Genomic DNA, 25,285 nt, shown 5'->3' on the forward strand with positions numbered 1-25,285 from the left:
TATGGGAACTTGTTATTACATTTGACATTAGCGGTCATATTTTTTTTAACAAGGATGGTGTTTCTTTAGACATTTCTGTAACATAGCACCCAATTTGTTTAATTTGCTCTGCAAATGGTGAATAATACATAAACACTGGTTTCCAATTTTCCTGCTCTGAAATATGCACCCTATACCACAAGATACTTACTTTTGATAATAAGCCTTCCTTAGTAGCCAATTTATGTTATTATATTATTCATCCAAAATGACCTAATAGCTGAACATCAGGTTTGATTAACAGAAAATACATGAAATTACCTCCGATAACTCTTGCTGGTAAGTCAAATGCAAAGTTTAGATTAATAAAGTGCAAGGAAAGCTACGTGCCACTTTTCCTTGCACACTTCACGGCCACGAAGCGTTCCTAGCTTTGTTATTAGAGCATTTCCAAAAATTTCATCCTCCAAGCTGGGTCAGACTCATCACCAGATGTACTTGGAATTTGACTCAGATTCCCACAAAGCCCACACAAAACAATCTCGGTCCCATCTGCCGTGCGTTGCACTGCAGCAAATTATTTTCACCGTTTTAAAGAATAGTCTTACAATTAGATGTTAATGCCTGTGCGAGGATTCACACTGTTTGTGAGCTTTTGACGCATTTCCTGCAGGTATTTCTTTATGAATATTGACAAATACATTGACGCCAGGGTAGCTGATCCTCTTGCCTTTCTGTGTCTTTTTCAGGTTTTATCGATTTCATTGTGGAGCCCACTTTCACTGTGCTGACTGACATGACAGAGAAGATTGTAACACCTCTCATTGAGGAAGCCTCCCACTCTGGCATGACAGGGTTTAGGCGTTCCAGGTCGGTATCCACATTTGCAGAACAGCAAATGTTGCCTCCTCCTGACATCAAGTCAAGGTGCACGGTGCCCAAGGCCAACGTTATTCTGGTACCTAAGGCAGAAAATCTCACCCTGCTATAGTTGTAAACATGCAGTGACAATAAATGAAATTAAACTAACAACTTCATGACACCGAAAAATGGTTGCCTGATACAGCACCCTCACTCTGTCCAATGGTAGAGCTGGCCCTGTTTCATGTGCACAGAAGCTTCTCAACTACAAGAAGGGAGTGCAGAATGTTCATGCCATGTCCCAAAGTTTCTCTTCTTATAGAAGACAGATATGGAGCTTGGGAGAACCTTTATATTTATAGTAAATATGGCTAATAATCTATATGTAATTAACTATGGCTAAAGGGGGAAGAATGTATTCAGTTACTGTCCTACTGGAGTAAATTTAGGAGTTAAGACAAGCTCATATAGCTTATGTCCCAATGGCTGGATGGGAAATATTTACTTTGTGAAGAGAACTTCATCATGGTGGGGATGGGTAACATTTAAGGGATATGTTAAGATCCCCTACAGTTCCAGATGTTGCATACAGTGGTCAACCCATGTTTTCTAAATTGGCCAGGCAATGTTCCAAATTGACACATATAATTGGACCATTAGAGGACCATTAGATGAATAAAATTAACAAGATAAAGGTTTCGGTCAGATAATGATAAACTCTTCTAGATAAAGTTGTACACAACCTTTAGATATTGCACATTTGCTACATGCAGTAGTTGGACTTGCTGGATTTAGAAAATGGTTGATTCATATGACCTTCTTGGTGCGCCAAGTGGCTTGGCAAGCTCATGTCAAAATGGTTTTCTGAGTTTTTCACTTCAGACATTCATCACCAATGAGGCCATTTGCCATGTCTGACCCATCCTAGCTCTTGCTTGGAAATTGCCCGGCATTGAAAAAAGACCCAGGACCAAGGCAAAATTGCTACTCCAAAGGGTTTAGTCCCGGCCCCCCAAGATACAAGCCAGTGTGGTGTAGTGGTTAAGAGCAGTAGACTTGTAATCTGGGGAACCGGATTCACGTCTCCGCTCCCCCACATGCAGCTGCTGGGTGACCTTGGGCTAGCCACACTTCTTTGAAGTCTCTCAGCCCCACTCACCTCACAGAGTGTTTGTTGTGGGGGAGGAAGGGAAAGGAGAATGTTAGCCGCTTTGAGACTCCTTCGGGTAGTGTTAAAGCAGGATATCAAATCCAAAACTCTTCACTCTTCTCTTCTTCTTAGCCAGTCCAAACAGGGTTGAAATCTGGGTAAATCCCTCCAGACTAGGAGGATGGATAGGAAAGCTCAATAGGAAAAACGGGTCAAGTTAGTCGATGAAGAAAATGGACATTTTGCTCCTAAAATCTCTTTAGCATCCTTGCTCTGGGTCTATCTGGATACAATATTAACACCTTTTATCTGGTGCTCTCCCAGTCTGAATAGCATTAGCCCCTCAGATGTTAAAAGATCAAGTGTCAAGAGTACTGGATCAGAAGGAAGTGCCTCTCTCAACTGCTCCATTCTCACTGTGGACTTCAAAGGTTTCAAAAGCACCTGGACTGAGGTGGTGCAACAAAACCGGGAGAAGTGGAAAGCACAAGCAACCAAAGGTAACAACAACAAGTGAGCTCATTACATAGAACTTTCAAAATACTCAGGATTTTGATGGTGCCTGTGTGTGTATATATGGGGAATGCTTCTATGTTCACAAAGGACCTGAAGAGTTCAGTGCATCCCTAAGTGAATGCACGTCATAAAGATGTGATTATGCAGCCGGCAGAGCCTGTCAGAACAAAAGTGTATCCAGCTGTTTCCAAAAACTGCAGATGGGGGGTGCCTGTCATCATATCTCTACACCAGTGTTTCCCAAACTTGGGCTGTTTTTGTACTACAGTTCCCTTCATCCCTGACCACTGGTCTTGCTAGCTAGGGATGATGGGAGTTGTAGTCCAAAAACAGCTGGAGACCCAAGTTTGGGAAACATTGCTCTGCAGGAATGCTTTCCCACAGAACAGGGGCAGCTACACTTAAATGCCCAGCTCCAAGTTACTGTGGAGTAGGCTTCTGAGATCTTTGGAACTTGCAGGAGATACTCTGCCCCCACACTATAGTGTTCTACTGGGTATGACGTGGGTGACACTGTGGTCTAAACCACTGAGCCTCCTTGGGCTTGCCAATCAGGAGGTCGGCGGTTTGAATCCCTGCTATGGGGTGAGCTCCTGTTGCTCTGTCCCAGTTCCTGCCAACCTAGCAGTTCGAAAGCATACCAGTGCAAGTAGATAAATAGGTACCGCTCCAGCGGGAAGGTAAATGGCGTTTATGTACGCTCACGGTGTTGCGCCAGGAGCGGTTTAGTCATGCTGGCCACATGACTCAGAAAGCTGCCTGTGGACAAATGCCAGCTCCCTCGGCCTGAAAGCAAGATGAGTAAAAAGTAAAAGAACGGAGTTGTGCAAAAGAAAGCCCCCTGGTGGGGAAAAGAATAAGTACAGGAATAATAAATAATAGATATAAATAGCAGGATGAAAGGGCATAAAGGAAGTGCAACCCCAACTGAAAGAAGGACTTCGAAACAGGAGGAAGGAAAAGAGTGGGAGGGGCTATTAACAGAGATTAAAAAGGAAATAAGGCAAAGTGAATTGAACATTGAAAAAAGGTTGGAAGATTTAAAAGAGTCAATGGATCAGAAATTTGATAAGGTGGTAGGAGAGTTAACAGAACAAGTGAAAGAGTTATCAACGAAGTCCAAAACAATAGAAAGCACAGTTAAGAGAATACAAAAAGAGGTAAATCAATCAAAGAAAGAGACAGAGAAGGTAAAAGAGGAAGTGGTGGATGTGAATAAGGTACAGGAGGAAATGTTGGATAAGTTAGCTTTGCTCGAACTCAGACAAAAACAATTGAATCTTAAATTCCGGGGAATTCCTGTGGAAGCAAATGAGAACATCAGGCAAAGGCTGGTGACAGAATTAGCAAGATGGCTGGATGTAAAACAAGAAAATTTGGAATACTCTATTCTAAATGCTTTTAGAATAGGAGTGAAATCGGTTAAGGCCAGAGCAAAGAAACTACCAGGAGATTGCCTGGTGATGTTTAATTCATTGGATATAAGAAATGAAATTTTGAGATTAAGTCACACCCAGAAATTAATAATTGGCGGAAGGGAAATCTTTATCTATAAAGAAATCCCAACGAGATTTTTACAAAAAAGAGATCCATACCGCCTGTTAGCAGGAATTCTAAACAAAAAAGGAATAAGCTTCAGGTGGGAATTCCCGGAAGGATTGACTTTTTATTTTAAAAATAAAAGGTTCAAGATAAGAAATGAGCAGGAGCTGAAGAAATTTACGAGAAGATACCCGAAAGAGCTAGGATTAGAGGGAGAAAAGAAGGAAAAGAAGAAAAGCAAGGAGGAATTGGAGATACCGGAAGAAGGAGCAGTGGGAGGAGAAGAAAAAGAGGAAGAGGAACAAGAACAGGAAGAAGGAGAAGAAGAAGAGGAAAGTGACCAGGAGGAGAAGGAAGAAGAAGAAAGCGAGGAACAAGCAAAGGAAGACAGTGTAAATACTTAAGTAGTTTTAACGAGAAATTTTCTCAAGGACATGACTCTAAGAATTGAGTCATGGAATGTAAACGGTTTAAACAATAAATACAAAAGAAATAAAGTAGAACACGTTTTGATTAAGAAAAATTTGGACATTGTATGTTTGCAAGAAACTCATATTTCAAAAAAACATAAGAGAGTTTTGATAAATAAGAGGTTAGGCTTGGACTTTGTAACGGCAGATCAAAAGAAAAAACGTGGGGTGGTATTTTATGTAAAACAAAAACTGGAACCTAAGCTGATTTTTAAGGACGAAGAGGGAAGAGTGGTGATGGTACAAATTATCTGGCAAGGCGAAAAAATCCTGCTGGTGGGAATATACGCACCAAACAATAAAAAATCAAAATTTTATAAAAAATTAGAGGATAGCCTGACGGAATATTTGGACCAAAGAATTATTCTTTTGGGAGACCTAAATGGTGTAGTGGCCCCAATATTGGATAGAACAATAAGGAGACTAGGTTCCAATGAAGGCAAATTACCAAAGTCATTTTTTACATTAGTAGAAAACTTAAGTTTAAGAGATGCCTGGAGGGAGAAACACCCAAATATAAAACAATATACATACTATTCGGAGCCTAACCAGAGTTCAAGTAGAATTGATTACATCTGGGTATCAAATGCTGTAATGCTAAGAGTAAATAAGGTTGAAATCCAACCAAGAACTATGTCTGACCATAATGCTATATATATGGAGATGAAAGGAGAAGGTGTCAGGAGAAGATGGAAAATGGATGAGAGTCTGTTCTATGACCAAAAGGTGGTGGATAGAGCAAAAAGAGCAATAGCAGAATATTTTGAATTAAATGCTAATAAAGGAACGGATTCAAATGTGGTGTGGGACGCCAGTAAGGCGGTAATGAGGGGCTTTTTGACATCGCAAAATATCATTAGAAAGAAGGAGAGAGAAAAGAAAAAGAAGGAAATTATAAAAGAGCTGGAGGATAAGGAAAAACAACTGGTAAAGAAACCGAAAGATCAAGAATTAAAGCAAGATATAAAAATGTTACAAATTCAATTTGATGCGTTAATAAATCAAGAATTAGAGTGGAAATTAAAATGGATGAAACAAAAGAACTTTGAGTACGCTAATAAGACTGGGAAATTATTAGCGTGGCAGTTAAAAAGGAGATTAAATCAGAATATTATAAATAAAATCAAATGGAAAGATAAATTGACCGAAAATCCAAAAGAAATTAAACAAGCATTTCAAGAATTCTACGGTGAACTTTACAAAAGGGGAATAGAGGAAGAAGAGGAAATGGATTTATATTTAGAAGATAATAAACCAAAGAAAATATCAAAAGAAGACCAAGAGCAATTAGATGCAGAAATAACGGAGGAAGAATTGAAGGAAGCAATTAAAAAATTAAAAATTGGAAAAGCTCCGGGCCCCGATGGCCTAACGGCAAAATATTATAAAGATCTAGCACCACACTTGATACCTGCTATGCTGGAAGTAATGAATAAGACTCTAATGAATGGACGAATCCCAGATTCATGGAAGGAGGCATTTATTACGGTGATCCCAAAACAAGATACCGATTTGACAAATGTTAAAAACTACCGGCCAATTTCGTTGTTAAATCTTGATTATAAATTATTTATGGATATCTTAGCTCAAAGATTAAAGAAAACATTAAATAAGCTGATACACAACGACCAAACTGGCTTTCTACCCGGACGCCAAATGAAAAATAATATAAGAATAATAGTGGACATGATTGAATATTTGGACCTAAAAATAGATAAAAAGGCGACCCTGATTTTTATTGATGCAGAAAAGGCGTTCGACAACGTCTCTTGGCAATTTATGTTAAAGATATTAGGAAAGATGGAATTTGGGGAAAAGTTTATAAATGGAATTAAAGCCATCTATTCGGACCAATCAGCAAAATTAATTATTAATAGTGCATTAACAGAGGATGTCAAGATAACAAAGGGGACAAGACAAGGTTGTCCCATATCCCCACTCATATTTATTTTGGTTTTAGAGATCCTGGCAAATAAAATAAGAGGAGAAAAAGATATCAAAGGAATAAAAATCGGGAAGAGAGAATTTAAACTAAAGGCGTTTGCCGACGACCTTGTGATTACATTGGAGGACCCACAAAGGAGTATGGAGAAATTGTTGAAGGTGATAGAAGAATTTGGGAGATTGGCTGGTCTTAAGATAAATAAAGGGAAAACCAAAATGCTAACAAAGAACTTGAGCAAGGAGGAGATCGAAGAGTTGCAAGAAATATATGGCATTATGGCAACTAAGAAGATTAAGTATTTGGGAATTTGGCTCACTCCAAAAAACATAAATCTGTTTGGAGATAATTATGTCCCGATATGGAGAGAAATCAAAAAAGATTTAGAAACATGGAACAGATTAAAGTTGTCCTTTTGGGGAAGGATAGCAAGTATAAAAATGAATATTCTACCAAGAATATTATTTCTCTTCCAAATGCTACCCGTGGTTAAAGGGACAAGCCAAATCAGGGAATGGCAAAAAACATTATCAAAATTTGTCTGGCAGGGAAAACCGCCCAGGATAAAACATAAACTATTGGTGGACAAAAAGGAGAGAGGCGGTTTTGGACTGCCTGATTTGAAAATATATTATGAGGCGTCATGCTTGATTTGGATTAGGGAGTGGATGTTACTAAAAAATAAAGAAATTTTGGATCTGGAGGGATTTAACAACAGATACGGGTGGCACTCATATTTGTGGCAAAATAAAGTAAAAGTTCACAAAGAATTTTTAACTCATGTGTTTAGAAAGCCACTATATGAGGTGTGGGAGAGGTATAAAAGCTTATTAGAAAGGAAAACTCCCAGATGGCTATCCCCAACGGAAATTTTGACGTTAAAAAAAATCAACACCGAAGACAACTGGATAACATATGAAGAACTGCTAGTAGATACAGAGAAAGGATGGAAAATTAGACCTTTTCAGCAAGTGGCAGATAAATTTACAGGTTGGATTCAATACTTTCAAGTAAATAATTTATTTAATGAAGAGAAAAGAAAGGGAAATTTCGACAAAAAGAAATCTAAATTTCAGGTGGAAATACTGGAGGGAGGCGAGAAACTGTTATCCAAAATGTATAACTATCTGGTGGAGTGGTACACAAAAGACGAGGAAATAAAAGAAGTTATGATTAAATGGGCTATAGATGTAGGACATAACATCCAGATGGAAGCGTGGGAGAAATTATGGAACCACCATTTAAAATTCACTGCTTGTACGTTATTAAAAGAAAACATCATGAAAATGATGTATCGCTGGTATTTAACTCCAGTGAAATTAGCAAAAATGTACAGGAAAAATAATAAGAGGTGTTGGAAGTGTGATAAAAAAGATGGAGAATTCTACCATATGTGGTGGGCATGTGGAAAAGTTAAAACATTTTGGGAGACTATATATAATGAGCTAAAAAAAATATTCCAATACACATTTCCAAAAAAACCGGAAGCTTTCTTGCTGGGGATGGTGGGAAATGAAATCAAAAAGAGAGATCAAAGATTTTTCCTATACGCAACCACCGCAGCAAGAATCCTGCTAGCCCAGAATTGGAAAACATCAAATTTACCAAAGGTAGAAGAGTGGAGAAGGAAGCTATTGGAATACTTAGAAATGGCTAAATTAACAAGTAGAATAAGAAATCAGAGAGATCAGCAGATAGATGTGGATTGGTGTAAATTCCTAGAATATTTAAAAGACAATAGAAATGTGTAATTCACTTACAGGTGTGACGAAAACTCTTGCAAAACAGCAGAAGGGAAAAAGGAAAATTTAGAAGAAATATTTTGACGGATTTAATCAGATAAAATTAAAGAAAAGCGAATGAATGAGGTATCTTGGAAAACTAATGTAGAGGTGGAGGGAAGTCAAAAAACTCGGCAGAGTTTAAGCTAGTCAGCAAACCATATAAGATGACAAAAGTGTATATATTTTTTGTTCATTTATGTGTTTAGTTTTGTTGTTGTTTATTTGTTTTTAAGATGCAAAACAATAAAGAAACTGTTAAAAAAAAAAAAAAAGAAAGCAAGATGAGCGCCACACCCCATAGCCGCCTTTGACTGGACTTAACCATCATGGGATCCTTTACCTTATCTTACTAGGTATATAAGGGATAAGGCGGACTCTCAAGTACCTTGGTCCTGAGCTGTATAGGTAAAGGTAAAGGGACCCCTGACCATCAGGTCCAGTCGTGTCCGACTCTGGGGTTGTGGCGCTCATCTCGCACTATAGGCCAAGGGAGCCGCCGTTTGTCCACAGACAGCTTCCGGGTCATGTTGCCAGCATGACAAAGCCGCTTCTGGCGAACCAGAGCAGCGCACGGAAACGCCGTTTACCTTCCCGCCGGAGCGGTCCCTATTTATCTACTTGCACTTTGATGTGCTTTCGAACTGTTAGGTGGGCAGGAGCTGGGACCGAACAACAGGAGCTCACCCCGTGGCAAGGATTCGAACCGCCGACCTTCTGATCTGCAAGCCCTAGACTCTGTGGTTTAACCCACAGCGCCACCTGGGTCCCCATATAGGTACTTATATGTTAATACCAACACCTTGACCTTGGCCCTGTATCAAATTGGCAGACAGCACAAACTCCTGCAGGCATATGTTGGTGGTAGTTGTCCTCTACAAGCCCCCTACTTTCTGCACCAGCTGCAGACTCCAGATCAACACCAAGTGCATTGCAGTAACCCAACCACGAACTTATCAATGCATGGACAACTGTGGTCCAGCTATGCTTGTTTTGCAAACATTGTTTCGTTGCAAAACTCCATTGCTAAATTAACATAAGTGCACATTTCAAAGGACGGCTATGTCTCAGTTCTCATACTATTTCAGAAAGTGTGGATTTGACCATTTCAGCTTTAACTGTGAACTGAATAAATTTCTCCCCCATCCCTACTGCTGACTGCAAATGTACTTATGACAGCAGTCATTTATGGGATGGCAAATATCAAAGCACTGTAACCTTTTGACAGCAGATTCAGGTGATGGTTGTGACAGCTGTCTGGGACCAAAAAGGTTTCCACTGAAACTATCCCACCCATGTAGAACACAGTACTTGCTTCTTTTGTAATGTAACACCAGTAGAAAGTTGTATATATTGTTTCTGCTCTTAAGTGTCTTCTGATAGGTGAGCATTTATTGCAAGCTCCTTTTGCTTAAAATGTTGCTATTAAATAGATGCAAAGGAGGAAACAGAATTAGCATATGCCCCCAAGAGCTAAATACTAAAAACAACCCACACTAAGATAGGATATAAGTTTAGTATTCATTCTGACACTACTGGGCAAGTTGGATTTCTGGCTGTAACACAGAGAGAGAGAGAGAGAGAGAGAGAGAGAGAGAGAGAGAGAGAGAGAGAGAGAGAGAGAGAGTTCTTTGTTGGTTAGATCTAGAAGTAATGGGTGGATTATTTTTTAAAGCAGGTTCAGATTCCCAACAATGGCTGTTCAACAGACTCTCAGGAGGTGGGATGGGGGCCTCTCCATTGGCATAAGTATTTAAGCAGAAGTAGGAGAGTAAAGGGTGCCGTGGCTGCAAGGTTGGAAGTTGGATTGGATGCCCTCCAAGATATCTTCCCATTCGAAGGGCTTGTCCACACTTTACTTGTGCCGAGTGGTTTACATCTTGTCTAGGCAGGGGTCTGAGAGGTTTTTTGTTTGCCCCATAACTTTCCCTGGGAAGACCTGATCTGTGTGGTGTAGTGGTTAAGAGCGGTAGGCTCGTAATCTGGGGAACCGGGTTCACGTCCCCGCTCCTCCACATGCAGCTGCTGGGTGACCTTGGGCTAGTCACACTTCTTTGAAGTCTCTCAGCCCCACTCACCTCACAGAGTGTTTGTTGTGGGGGAGGAAGGGAAAGGAGAATGTTAGCCGCTTTGAGACTCCTTCGGGTAGTGATAAAGCGGGATATCAAATCCAAACTCTTCTTCTTTATTGCAGGAGGCTACAAATGTCAATACACAGAAAACCCATCTGTTGTTTGCTCTGATTCGGCAGTCAAGAGCGGGTTTTCCCGGGGGGAAGTGGCGGGCAAGTGGAAGTGTGAAGTGGGCCTAACATTCTGTGATTCTACAGATATGCTTAGGATTGTGGTCTTAGTCACCTGATGAGATGGGCAGGACCTGTGAGCGTATTGCTGAACTGCAGCCTCCATCATTCCTGACCATGGGCTATGTAGGCTGGGGCTGCAGAGAGGAGAGTTGCCCTCCTGGCTGGCGGTTTCTCTCCCCCTCCTGCCATTCATTGTTGTCCTTGCTTTTGCCGAGGATGCAGAAGAGAAAGCCAAGAAAGAAGCCGAGGAGAACGCTCAGCAGGGAACGGACGACAAGAAAACGGAAGAAAGCGAAGGGAAAAAGCCGGCTGAGGAAACCCCTGGCCCCAAGTCAGACAGTAGTAAAGAAGGCAATTCGGGAGAAAGCAAGAGCACGGAAGCCAGCAAGACTAATGTGAACGGGACTCGCCAAACGGCTGGTAGCAAACAGGAAGCTTCTCAAGGAAAAAATGCAACTCAGGTGGAAAAGGAGTCAGAGTCCAAGGCGACAGCAGGAGAACAAAAGCGGCTTGTACAGAATGGTAAGTCCTTGTACTGGCATGTGCCAAAGCAAATGTACTTTTTATTTGTATGCTGCTTTGAGCAACTCCTTTGTGGAGAGGAAAAGTGGGATAGAAGTGTTGAGCTCATATCTTTGAGAGACGGGGTGAGCTCCTGTTGCTTGGTCCCAGCTTCTGCCAACCTAGCAGTTCAAAAGCACGCCAGAGTGCAAGTAGATAAATAGGTACCGCTCCGGCGGGAAGGTAAACGGCATTTCCGTGTGCTGCTCTGGTTCGCCAGAAGTGGCCTAGTCATGCTGGCCACATGACCCGGAAGCTGTGCACCGCCTCCCTCGGCCAGTAACGCGAGATGAGCGCCGCAACCCCAGAGTCAGACACGACTGTACCTAATGGTCAGGGGTCCCTTTACCTTTACCTTTACAGATGTGGCAGATGAGTTTCTTATAGCCATGCCACCCCAGTCTTGCTTTCTAATACGCACTCTAATGATATCCTAGAATGAGTGAATGAAAAAAAAGTGTCTGTGTGAGAGAGGTAGGTATCTCTCTCTCTCTCTCTCTCTCTCTCTCTCTCTCACACACACACACACACACACACACACACATAATGGACATGCACACACACAGAGGTTAGAGCTGTCTTTTTTGTTCAATTTGTTGCTGTTGTCATTGCAAAAGATAATGGCTCTCAATATAAATGATTTAATGAGAGAATCAAATGAGACATCTCATTTAGCTGGATATTGCACTTAAGTGCACTTTTGCTGCTGCTGGCTCATTTGTGCTGTGTCAATCCCTGGGACACTAGTTTAGTGGCCTGTACAGTACTAGAAGGGAACTTTAATGTAATGATATACAACATTAATCTCCTTGGGTGCATAAGAGTGCTTTTCTTTGCTGGACTTAGTCTATCTCATTCTGGGGGATTGCTCCTGTTCTCTGGGGATAGTTTCATCATTTCTTTTCAGAGTTCATTATACTCATCATTCCACCATTCTTCAGAGAATGGCATATTATGTTCAGCTTGGTACCGACCCTATGCAAAGTCATTTCAGGACAGAAAGACAGATGAATCTGAACTCCAAATCTTTAAATGACATGAAATTAATATGCTGAAGAGCTGTGGTATGTGGATTTGACCCTTCTGTACTGTGGCTTGTCTCCACACTGGTCTTAGCAGTAAGGCGCTGCTGCGCATCTTCCCTTTTCACTTTTCAGGGCAAAGTTTTCTTTCTGCTTGTTCACCTTATTTGCTGCATCTCTTTCCCCTGCTGCCCCAACGGATGTGGTTCCATTACCGTTTTGGTTACTCTCAGCAAGAGTAAAACGGAGGCCACCCATGCAATCAGCGGTCACAAGCGGATGTTGTGACATCATAGCGCTGCATATTTGCACAAGCAAGTTCAGCTTTTGCGACCATGTCACCCAGCCAAAAACAGAATGCAGGAAATGGTTGCTAGATCGGTATCCCTCTTGCTCTGAATGAGGAAACACTTGTGTATGCTCCCCGCTCCAAATTGTAGCAAAGGAGCACAGAAGAAGGCATGTATCGTTTCAGCTCTACGCCCTGGAACTCAGACGTTTTGGCTCCCAAACGCCATGGACCCGGAAGTGATTGTTCTGCTTTGCGAACGTTCTTTTGGAACCCAAACGTCTGTCCGGGCTTCTGATTGGCTGCAGGAACTTCCTGCAGCCAATCTGAAGCCACGATTTGGTTTTCGAACATTTTGGAAGTTGAACGGACTTCCAGAATGGATTCTGCTCGACTTCCAAGGTACAACTATACTTGCATATGTACATCCTTTGATACAGATGAGGCCAAGACTTCGATTCAAAAGTGTTTTGCAGGTGCCATACGCACAGATGGTATAGGATAGGGGTGGGCAACCCCCCTTTTTCCTGCTGAGGTCTGTGTTCCCTCTGAAATACTCTATTGGGGGAGTAGCCCTTCTGACAGGGGGTGGAGCCAGAGCCAACAATGAGCAAAGCTAGAGACAGGCATTTAAACCACAGAGACATCTAAACCACAGAGCCTAGGGCTGGCCGATCGGAAGGTCAGCAGTTTGAATCCCCGCGACGGGGTGAGCTCCCGTTGTTCAGTCCCAGCTCCTGCCCACATAGCAGTTCAAAAGCATGTCAAAGTGCAAGTAGACAAATAGGTACCGCTCCAGCGGGAAGGTAAACGGTGTTTCCGTGCGCTGCTCTGGTTCGCCAGAAGTGGCTTAGTCATGCTGGCCACATGACCCGGAAGCTGTACGCCGGCTCCCTCGGCCAGTAAAGCGAGATGAGTGCCGCAACCCCAGAGTCGTCCGCGACTGGACTTAACGGTCCGGGGTACCTTTACCTTTACAAAGTCAGACAGGAATGGTCAGGGAAATGCGTTAAAGAAACCAGAGGGTAAGGATCCAGTTTTATCATGTGTTTCTTTATCAGTGCATTTAGCCCAGGTAGCTACTACCTGCCATATGCAATGAACCATATGAACCAGCTGGGAGAAAAATCAAAATCATTGTTAGGTGCTTCTTTGGCACATCCCAAGTTCTATAAGCTTCTCTTTTCATGGTAAAACTGACCCAGGCTTATGAAAATCATGTGAAAATTGAAAGTGTCTCTTTTTTTCCATCTAAGCCCAGGATACGTAGCAGTGCTTCAGGGAGCTGATTTTAAAACCCCAAATGGTGACCCTTTGCAGATTCCTACAAGTAGTGCTATATGTCTTGGAGTCGGATGAAAAACAGACATACCTTGGTTAATTAAGTGTTTTTCACTTAATTAAGTGTTTTTCACTCCAAAACAACAATAGATAATTTCAACTCTAGCCAGTCTTCCCCCCCACCACTTGTTTAGAAATGTGTGTCCTCTTATCAATGACTTGAAATCTGTGTGAAAATGGAACGTAGGAAGTTGAACATATGGATATGTTCTTGAGAGAAGCAGTAAAACATCTGGGCCTGTTTCCATAGCTTTGCCCGGTGCACAGCTGCTCTCAGAAAACAGAACATTTGCTACCCTTTCCATGCAAACACCATTGTTTGCCAATGTTTTTCTTTCAAAGGCAGCGGGTAACGTGGCCACCGATGAAGTGGAATTATCTCATTTTGCAAATTATATCCCCCCCCCCAGGAGTTAATTAGACTGCTTATCATGATTTTAATTTTAAAATAGCTAGCTCCTTCTGTACACCGTATCATTAGAAATTAAGTTCCGCGCCATCGGTTTCAGATTCATTTTGTTAGTGCCTCGCATTGGCACTACGTACCATTGGAATGGCAAAATGCAGTGTAGGAAGGAGTGGAGGCTGGTTCAACTGGGCCAACTGCCCCACCAACATGTCTGCCCTCAGCCAGCCACCAAACCTGCCACCCTCCTCCTTATATCCAGTGCAGGCGGTGGCATTGCCTGCCACCTTAATAATAATAATAATAATAATAATTATTATTATTATTATTATTATTATTATTATTATTATTATTTATATGCTGCCTATTTGACTGGGTCGCCCCAGCCACTCTGGGTAGCTTCCAACAAATGAAAACACAGTAAGACTATTTGCCTCTGGCTCTAACTACTGATGAACTTCCAGCTTTCTGCCCCACAAGTCCTAATGGGCACCAACCACTGCTGTGGGTGGCACTGTGGTCTAAACCACTGAGCCTCTTGGGCTTGCCGATCAGAAGGTCGATGGTTCAAATCCCCGTGACGGGGTGAGCGCCCATTGCTCTGTCCCAGCTTTTGCCAACCTAGAAGTTCAAAAGCACGCCAGTGCAAGTAGATAAATAGGCACCACTGTGGCTGGAAGCTAAACAGCATTTCTGTGCACTCTGGTTTCCATCACGGTGTTCCGTTGCGCCAGAAGCAGTTTAGTCATGCTGGCCACATGACCCGGAAAGCTGTCTGTGGACAAACGCTGGCTCCCTCTGCCTGAAAGCAAGATGAGCGCCACACCCGATAGTTGCCTTTGACTGGACATCACCATTCAGGGGTCCTATACCTTTATTTTTCTCTTTTCAGTAGGTATACACGGAACCTACATACCTGGATAAACTCTTTGGGAGTAGGGGCAGACATATGGTCAAATATTTTGTGATTCTGGAATAGCTCTAGCAGGTTTTATGCTTCGTTTTCATTCCAAAAGCACTGAAGTGGTCCTTCACACAACCATGCGAACGTGTGACAGCTGAGGGGTTTTTAAATGGGCTTTTAAATGAGCTTCTCTGAGCTTCAGTTGGTGACTGCATGGGCTCAAATGGTTGTGTGGATTAACAGACTCCCTTGGACTCTCCTTCCTTGGAGGTTTTTAGTCAGAGGTTGGGTGGTCATCTGCCATGGATGCTATAGCTGAGATTCCTGCATGGCAGGGAGTTGGACCAGATGACCGTCAGGGAACCTTCCAACTCTTTGATTATCCAGATTAGGCCATTACTCAACAGTAACCTCAACATGAGGGTTAAGTGCATATCCCAACTGTACAGAAAATTTGCCACGTTTGTGCCTAACCATTTGCTGTATTTGAGTAGTGTATTAAACTATGGATATTAACATGAATCCACGTTCTTGGCAAAGGAAAACTGGAGGCAAGGAAAAACAGGCACAGCATGCCGTAAGGAAGCAAGCAATGCTTCCATCTAGTGGCCATAATGTATTTCACAAACTTCATTTATGACTCCGCATTTCCCTGCAGAGGCAGAATCTTAAACGTCTGAGCTTCAGTTCCTATATTTCCCATATGTTTAATCTCAAAGGTCACCCACTCACCACCTTTTGACCCTCAATGCCTTGATTGCCTCTGCTAGCCCTTCATTGGCTACCAAGAATGTACAACTGTGGGCCAAATAATTCATTTTTGTTCGTTTGCACAAAATGTATTTCTCAAGGGAGCTTGTCAGGCACTTAGTGTTGCAACAAAGCAAAGTATTCATGCCCCTGTTTTTTTAATCTAGACCCATCCACCTATCCATTCAATGCTGCTATTTAGTAAAAAACAAAAATGAAATAAAAATCAGGCACACAGGGGCCAAGTACACCCATAAAACATACCCTCCCAACATTTCTCCAACGAAAACAGGGACATCCTAAGGAAAAGCAGGACATTCCAGGATCAAATCAGAAACCGGGATGGCTTCTCCAAATCAGGGACATCCCTGGAAAATAGGGACACTTGGAGGGCCTGTTAAAAGTCCCATCTAGGTTGGTCCTACAGTAAAAGCTGATTGATGCCATGAATTGAAAGTTATGACACGCACATGACTGCCACCAAATACAGCAGCTCTGTGGCTTCATGTACCTGTTTCCAAAATCTCTCTCCCCACGGGATCTACTTTTAGTAAAGCATTTTTCCACAATTAAACATAGAGCAGCATGGACCAGGATTCTGTAACTATATACTTGCAATACCATTACTTTTTTGGGGGAGGTATTTAACACTGCATTTAACCTCTTGACTAAATTGAAATGTTGATGAAACGATTCATCCATTTTCCCATAATGTATTTCCCCATAGATAATCAACTTCTATCGCTTACCACTTTTGACTGGGACATCTGTGGATGTCTCTATGTGCAGGGAATGACTGATGGAACGTAGTTTAGCATGGGTGGCGCTGTGGTCTATACCACCGAGCCTCTTGGCTTTGCTGATCGTAAGGTCGGCAGTTCAAATCAGCACGATGGGGTGAGCTCCCGTTGCTATGTCCCAGCTCCTGCCAACCTAGCAGTTCGAAAGCATAACAGCGTGAATAGATAAATAGGTACCACTGCAGCAGGAAGGTAAATGGCGTTTCTGTGTGCTCTGGCACTTTTCAGAGTGTCCCGGGTGCCAGAAGTGGTTTAGTCATGCTTCTTAAGATTTAGTGTCAGGAATATAACGTAGTCCTGGACACAGCAGAGTTAACCGCAGGTTTTCTTGAAGCTTCTGGCTGTTGAGCATTAACTGGACAGCACAACGCAGGAACTCAGCAAACTCACTTGGATAACTATATACAGTATTTATTGAAGCAACTAGTTATCCATAAGTTACTATGTACAGACTTTACAAATAAAAGAAACAAAACATAAAATCTCCTCTCTGTCTCTCTCTCTCAACCTTCAGTACACCACTAACAACCAACCAACCACCAGCTCTCACACAGAGCTCATTCTTTAGGAACTCATTGACCAACCACAGGTCGTTGCTAAGGGTCTGGAGAGAGAGCAGATCTTGGCTTTCTGCCAACTGGTAATTGCTTGAAGGTAGACAGCTGACTTTCTGCACGTAGGCACTTTGAAATCTCTAACAGTGCTGGCCACATGACCTGGAAAGCTGTCTGTGGGCAAACGCCGGCTGCCTTAGCCTGAAAAGTGAGATGAGTGCCACACCCCATAGTTGATTTCAATGGGACTTAATCCAAGTGTCTTAATTTACCTTTTCCTTCAATTGTTATCCTAGGGCTGTGTACACACCCCTGTTTATTCTGTGTCCAATGGGAGGGAAGAATAAACCCTCAACCGGCAGTTCACAGCTATTGCACAATGTCACCAAAATCAAAACAACCGGCCAAATGAATTTGGCCAGTTGACTGATCACTGCCATTTGGAAACGGTCAGCATGCAAGGTCAAGGGAGAGATGGCACTGGGTGATGCTGGTGGGAAAGGGTTCAAGAAAAAGGGAAGACACAGTGCTTTCAAATGAAGGCGGGGTGTTAGTCTGTGGCAGGAATGTATTTGGTGCCATGCAAGTGATTTGTGTGAGCATATGAAAACTGTGTGTGTGTGTTGCTTGTTATTTACACAGCTCTTTACATGAGTTGGAAAGACAGATGACTTTGCCAAATGACCCCACCCCCCCATATGAATGTGTGGCTTGCTCCGTGTTTGAATCCTCCTTAGTTCCGATCCACCAGTCTCCTTGCTGGATCACAGTGACATGCTCTCGCTATTTCAGATCAACACATTTCAAGGCATCTTAAGGATTTTTAGATGTAGCCTGTCTCCCATGATGACAAAGTCCCAGTTAATGCGAATTAAGGACACACTTATTGTACCATAGTGGTTTTCAACAGTGACGAATCATGTATCCTCAGGTCTAGTAGTTACGGAGGAGAAGTGAGACTGTTAGCTGAGCACTCCATTGGTGGAATGCTCTTGGTGGGAAATAATTCAAAGTCTCTCTCTGTGTGTTTAGTATTAGGCTCCCATTTTGTAGAGTTTCCGACATGCAAAATTCCTTCCTAATCCCCACTGACTGGAATGCAATCCAGAAACTTGCTTACACGAGTGACCAACATTAAGTTGACTAAACAATACAAATAAATAAATAAAGAAATGTGAACACATTGGATAGAGATGAATCACCCAGTGCACATACTGTATATAAATAATTGCTGTTTAATCTCAAAACTGCCCTGGGGACTATTTGGGAGCTGAAAAGTGTAGCTGACATTTTCTGAAATATACCAGTGTAGCAATTGGTTAGGGCCCACTTGCAAATCCATTTACAGTATATTGTTTGCCATTATGTTGTAACATCCAGTCACAACAGATTCTCAATTGTGTGTGTGTAAAACTTTTTGTTAGTGCTGAACAAAAATGACACCTCTTCCTCATAATTGGACAGCAAATTCGATGCAAACATTGTGGTTATTGGTAGAAAGAAACAAAGTTCTTGCCTCCGGATTTGTGCTGAAAATTCTCATCTGAGAAACTTTGGCTTAAATCTTTATTTTACCATTTGTTTTGTGTTAATTTCTTTTTAGTGCAGCTTGTTGGCCAGATATTTGTAGGGGGTTGAACTCTAGGATGTAAACCAGGCATAGGAAAACTCGGCCCTCCAGATGTTTTGAGACTACAATTCCTATCATCCCTGACCACTGGTCCTGTTAGCTAGGGACGATGGGAGGCCGAGTTAGCCTATGCCTGATGTAAACAGAAGACAAGCGTCTTTCTTTTTTTCCCAACCAGGCAAGTAGCATTTTAGAAGAAGGCCAAATCTGTTATTGTTTAATTCCATAAGTACCAAGGCCGGTTGGAATTCCTGTGCTGGGATTGTCTGCATTTTCAGAACCCTTCCCATTGTGTCTGATGCAGCTTTTGGGAGTTCTCCATTTTAGTTTCCTTTTTGCAGAAGCATGGGGGGGGGGCTTTTGCATTAGGGAAGAGCCAGGCTGACGTCCACAGCCAGCAATCTGAAACCTGTGCCGATTGTTTGATGCCCAAGGACCAGAACAGATGCACTCGGGAAGATGTGTGATCGTTGCTTCCATGGTTCTAACTTGAGCTTTAAAAGAAGCCAATGGCACTAGGGCACGGGGACTTTGCAACACTTTCCCCTGTGTGATCTACCTGACGTTCTAGGAGGGAGCCATAGCTCCATGGTTGAGCCCATGCTTTCCCAGATCCCATCCCAGGTTAGGACTGGGGAGAAGTCCTGTTCAAAACCCTGGGCAGCTACTGCTGGTTAAAGGCAAGACAACGGAGCTAAACGGAGTCTGGCTTCCTATGCCCCAATCTGGATCCCCACTTCAGCAGCTGTTACTCCGCAGCAGAATGCATACATGCCCCAAGCGGCCTGAAGTCAGGGGGGGAAATATCCACCCAAGTGTCAAAAGTTGTGCAAATCACAGAGTTTGAAAAAACAAGGGACAAGGGACATGTTGAATGCTGCTCTTGCTCCGGGTTCCATGCCCCTCTTCCCTGGTTTACTGCCCGGCCCCCCAAAAAACAGACCATCAGCACCCCGTGCATGATCAGTACCCGGCTTTCAGGTTTGTTTTCAAAAGCTTCTTTGCACCTCCACAAATTGTGGGGTTTCCCCCAAGTCGGCTGATACAGTGGTGCCTCGCTAGACGAAAGTAATTCGTTCTGCGAGTATTTTCGTCTAGCGATTTTTTCGTCTAGCGAAGCACCAATGCAAATCGCGGTTTTCGCTAGACGGAAAAAAAAAATTTGGGGGGCTTGCGAGGCAGCCCCATAGACTTTTTCGTCTTGCGGGGCAGCCTTCTGCTAGACGAATGCCTTCGTCTAGCGAGTTTTTCGTCTAGCGAGGCATTCGTCTAGCGGGGCACCACTGTACTGTTTAGGCTACGTAATGATTAGCCATCGAAGAATTTCCCTGTTAGCGTACACAGGGTAGGATAATATTGATATAGAGCTTTCCCCCCTTTTCTGTCCCCCCCCCCACTTCTTGGTCAGTAGGAAGGAGCACTGACAATTTTCTCTCTCTTTCTCTTTCTCTCTCTCTCTCTTTTCCAGATACAGAAGAGTAAAAACAAAACCACACATATTGTAATCAAAAAGGGACTGCAAATTTCTTTCATCATTCTAACTGATCTCCTCCTCCTTCCACAAAGACCAGTTTCTGGGGGAGGGCATTATGCAGCTTCTCAACCACCTGCTTCTTCTTGTTCCTCTCACTGGCTACTTCGCAGTCAATGACTTTGGGGGTTTCCATTTTGGGACTTTGGGGTTGGTTCCCCCCCCTTCTTCATATAAGTGATTTTTGTTTGTTTGTTTGTTTGTTTTTTAAATGAAATTTCCCCTTGGCAAAATGACTCTCCATTCGGGACATGCAGATCAAGCAAATGTGAGACCTTTAGAGTCGCAGCTTGCAAAAAATATTCTGACATGGTGAAGCAGAGACTTTGGCACATCCGTGGAAAGAGACTTGGGGGGGGGGAACACAGTTGTTTCCATGAGTTATTTTAAGGTGTAAAAAAAAAGGAAAAGGAAAGAAGAAACCTTTAATTGTCTATTTGAAAGCCATGATTTAGAGCACTGGGGTTTCTGCAGATTCTTTTTTTATATATATAAATAAAAAGAATTCTGGCTATTTTACAAATAAGCAAATTGCTGAATTCCTAGACAGCTTTATAGTATTTTTCAAGGAAAAAAAATACATTCAATAGATTTCATTTGCTGGACGTCTCCTTGATTTTTGTTTACCTTTGGTTGTCTTTCATTTTGAGCCATGGTTTTGTTGGCTTGGTACTGTAGCAAGAATGTCGCTCAACCTCTGGGGGAAAGAAAGCGTTGTTTCTGTTGATTTCTGTAATAAGCACATTTTTTTAAAAAAAAAAGTGTATCTCATCCACACACACCTTTGTTACTTATAGCCTTTTATTTTGACCCAAAGAACACTCTGAGGGAGCCTATCAATTCCTCCTTTGAAGTTTTATTGCTGAATGAACTGGGGGAGTTAATTAGCCAATACAGGCAAACAGAATGCATAAGTGGGACTTTGAAGTTGCATCTCTACACTTGCACTGCCTCAATACTAAGCTGCCGAAATACTGTAATGCCCACCATTCAACTTCTGTCCCAGAGGCAACTGCTTCTCCCATCATGTCGCATGGCAAAGGACGTCTTCACTGCCGGAATGCACTGAGCTAATCATTGTGATTGATGCCCTGGTATTATGCAGATTTGCTTGGGAATAAATCCTGATTTCAGTGGGGCCTAGGTTTGGTTTATCCAAACTGTGGTGGGCGTGACAAGCACTGAATCCCAAGCAGGGTTTCATGCAGCCTGGTGCAATCCACTTTACCTCAAAGTAAGCCACTGTCTCCTTCCAAGTAGGCCTGTTCATGGGTTCCTAACTCAAACACCAGCCTTCTTCTGTGAAGCATTTGCATGCCAAAGGGATTCTTCAGTGGCATATGATTGATGCAGATGGGAGGAAGATTATGCTGGTTAAGAACTTTTTTAATGAAATGCCGGACCTCACAGAATTCTGCCCAGGTTAGTGATTTTTGCTTGCCCCACATCACGTATAAACCAGCCTCCCCCCCCCCCCGCAAGGTAAATTCACATAAGATTGCAAAATTATTTGATTTTTTCCGATTGCCTGGTTTGACTCTCATGACTTTTCACAAAGCTGGTAACCACATCTTTCCCATAAGGCTGGGAATCCTTAGATCTGAGCACACTCGCAAATTGTATTAAAGCAGTTTAAAAAGTGTTCAGGTTTGTAGTATAGACTTGCAACGATATATACACCTTCTCAGTAAAGCCTCAGGTGCAAAGTAACATATGCTTTCTCATCCCTGATTCTATTTTGGAAAATACGGAGCTTGAGGATTTTTTTTTTTAAAAAATAGATATTTGCCCAAGACCATCTGAGTCCTAATTCTTCAGGGATTCTAATCCAAATGTACCCAAGACCAAAGAATTTTTATGAAGAAGTAATTTTAAATACTTCACAAAACAGGAGTGGACTTTCTGATCCTGATGAGTACAGCCTGGTCTGTTGTATGTTTACTCAGAAGTAAGTCTCACTGATTTTAATGTTGTTTATTCCCAGATAAGGGACCCAGGTGGCGCTGTGGGTTAAACCACAGAGTCTAGGGCTTGCTGATCAGAAGGTCAGCGGTTCGAATCCCTGCCACGGGGTGAGCTCCCGTTGCTCGGTCCCTGCTCCTGTCCACCTAGCAGTTCAAAAGCATGTTAAAGTGCAAGTAGATAAATAGGGACCGCTTCAGCGGGAAGGTAAATGAAGTTTCCGTGCGCTGCTCTGGTTCGCCAGAAGCGGCTTTGTCATGCTGGCCACATGACCCGGAAGCTGTCTACGGACAAACGCCAGCTCCCTCGGCCTATAGAGCGAGATGAGCGCCGCAACCCCAGAGTCGGACACGACTGGACCTGATGGTCAGGGGTCCCTTTACCTTTTTATTCCCAGATAACTGAGCATTGGGGACTGTAGCCTTTCTTTTCCTTTCCTTTCAAAAATTTGGTTTTAGAAAGGGCAGTTCCAGTTCTAGGATAGCATCGCTATATAAACCCAACACCTTTGTACTTGTCCTACATTTTAAGTAGAGAAATTGCAGGGTTGTTGTTGTTGTTTTTTTGAAACTTCAACTGCTTCTCCATTTTCATATGCAAAGATGCTGGTTGCATTTTCTTTTCAATATCTGAAGGCTGCTCTGGCCTCTTCTTAAAGGTCAGAAAAAAATTGATTATTCTGTACCCTTCAAAAACCTTTGAACTTCCTCACGTTTAGGGTGCTGAAAGGGGGGTGTTTGAAGGGAATTGCCTGCCATAGGTTCCTGGTTTAACCTGAGGCAAGCCACTGTCTCAGTCCCCATTTGTATATGAAAATAAATAATAAGTCATGGAGTATGTATGTACATACTGAAGGATTTTCTGCCAGTGACTTACTATCTGGCTTTGGACACATCACTAGCAAGGCTATCTCTCCTACGTATATGGGAATAATATTGTAATTATATATTATGGCTTTCAGGAGACACACATGGTAAACGCTGGAGGGAGTGCTGTTGGCTTGTGACCACAAAATTTAATTTTACTCCAGATTTTTTTTGAGGGGGGGGGGAAGAGGGAGAGAAGTAAGGAATGGCCCTGAGACAGCAGATAATGTGAGTTGAGGCTAGAACTTGCCTAGACACACCGGGGTGGCACAATTTTTCCTTCTGCCGCATCAACAGTAATATAAACACCATGGATCTCTGCTACACCGAGCATACCATCTTTCTTAATTTGGAATAGCTACTACCCCGTTGATTCTGTAATTACAGACAGCATTACAGACATTTCCAACGTGCTGCAAATTATTTCTTCCTCTTACAATGCTCCTCCTGCATTGACACAGCCGCGCAAGAGCCCTGGGGCCCAGCTAATCCAGCATCCCATTCTCACAGTACCAGCCAGGTGTCCAAGAGAAGCCCACAAGCAAGATCCCCATCTGTGATCCCAACAGCCGCCGTTCAGAGGCATGCCAACTCTGATACTACAGGTGGTTGCTGGCGGCATCCATCTGTCTTGGGAGACAATGGAGTGCACCTCTTGCGTAGAGTCAAATCGCTGCATTAGCAGCAATGGGGTGACCTTCCCGGGGTGCAAGCCTGGGCAGTGTGTATGGAGGTCCTGGACTAGCCAGACGACAAGACCCCCCCCCCTCAGCCTCGCTGAAATGGTCCAAAGGAAAGCGGAGTAATACTTACGGCACCAGCATGGCTGCAGGCGTACAAGGCACCATCCAACTGTCTTAAGAGACTCCACTCCAGATTTGTGTAGGGTTTACTCCCTAGCTTTTTCTTCTGCCAAGATATCCTGCAAGACAGTGAAGGTTTAGGGTCAGAGTCTTCCTTCTCCTGGATGGGCTACCTTCCCAGGTTGATGCCCCAACCTTCCTTCCAGAGCATGTGCATAAGCTACCACCTGCCCCTCACTTCCCACTGTGGCACATGCAGAAACTGCCTTCTTTGACCACTGGACCCACAATTGGTCTCATCAGCTCAATCCTCCAGAGCCCGTCTTTGCATGCAGGGGTAGTTCCTAACTCACTTCAACCATCATAGTTAGCAGTTACTGAAAACCTCATCAATCAATCAATCAATCAGTCAGTCAGTCAATGAGGTTATTGTTCTAGTCAAAGGCCACAACAAATTTATAGCAATAACTTTAATAAAAGAATGCTACCCTTAACAATCCATGCATAATATAAGCTGATATCCATGGAGCAAAAGATAGACACCAGAGACACCAATGAGTTTACATCTAGCTTAATTTCAATTTAAGCCTTTGAATCACCAAAACAGCTTACATCCATTTGTAAGCCTTATCCTAGATCAGGGGTGGCCAACTTCCAAGAGACTGTGATCTACTCACAGAGTTAAAAACTGGCAGTGATCTACCCCCTTTTGGGGGGTTCAGATCAAAGTTGTTGAGCTTTTTTTTAGGAAGGAATGCCCTGTTTGGGGGGGTTCAGGTCATTTCAGGGGTGCAGGGCAAAGATGTTGAGATTTTTTTAGGGGAGCCAAAGTTTTTTGGCTTCTTCGGAGGGAGCCACTGATCTGCCGGTGATCTACCACAGACGTCCAGTGATCTACCGGTAGATCACGATCTACCTGTTGGACATGCCTGTCCTAGATGATGCCTGACATTCACAACCTTTGCAACTGGCAGGCAAGTCACTATGCGGTCTGCACACCTGTCACAAACCCAGCTATCTGTGTCCCTAAGGATTTTTAGGCTTTGAAACTGTTGAGTTTACTTATATTCCTGGAGATTTCTTATGTTCCTACGGACCTCTGTGGATTCACTGGTGTCTACATCGCTAGGTATGCTGTGTTCCTGACATCTGAGTAAGCACTTTGAAGGCTTCTGCTGAAAAAATACAATTCAAAAAGCACTTTTAAATTTTCTTTACTTTTAAATTGTATTTGTCCAGGGTGCTGAGAGTTGTTAGGGGACCCCTGCTCTCCCCCCCCCCGAGCACCACATTTCCCAGAGTTCCCTGGGAATAGGGGTT

At 42.9% G+C, this 25,285-nt stretch overlaps 1 protein-coding gene across 2 annotated transcripts in view; it reads left to right on the plus strand.

Annotated features, from left to right (window-relative positions):
• The window catches only part of PDE1C (phosphodiesterase 1C), a 244,296-nt gene that overhangs the window by 204,830 nt on the left and 14,181 nt on the right, over positions 1-25,285 (plus strand). For both annotated transcript variants that reach the window (XM_033165414.1, XM_033165413.1), the window contains 3 exons: positions 729-849; positions 2,315-2,490; positions 10,769-11,068. In XM_033165414.1, coding sequence (XP_033021305.1) covers positions 729-849; positions 2,315-2,490; positions 10,769-11,068 — 597 coding nt within the window. The remainder of the gene's footprint in view (positions 1-728; positions 850-2,314; positions 2,491-10,768; positions 11,069-25,285) is intronic.

Source organism: Lacerta agilis, chromosome 12 (genome assembly GCF_009819535.1).
Source record: "Lacerta agilis isolate rLacAgi1 chromosome 12, rLacAgi1.pri, whole genome shotgun sequence".
NCBI classification, from domain to species: domain Eukaryota; kingdom Metazoa; phylum Chordata; class Lepidosauria; order Squamata; family Lacertidae; genus Lacerta; species Lacerta agilis.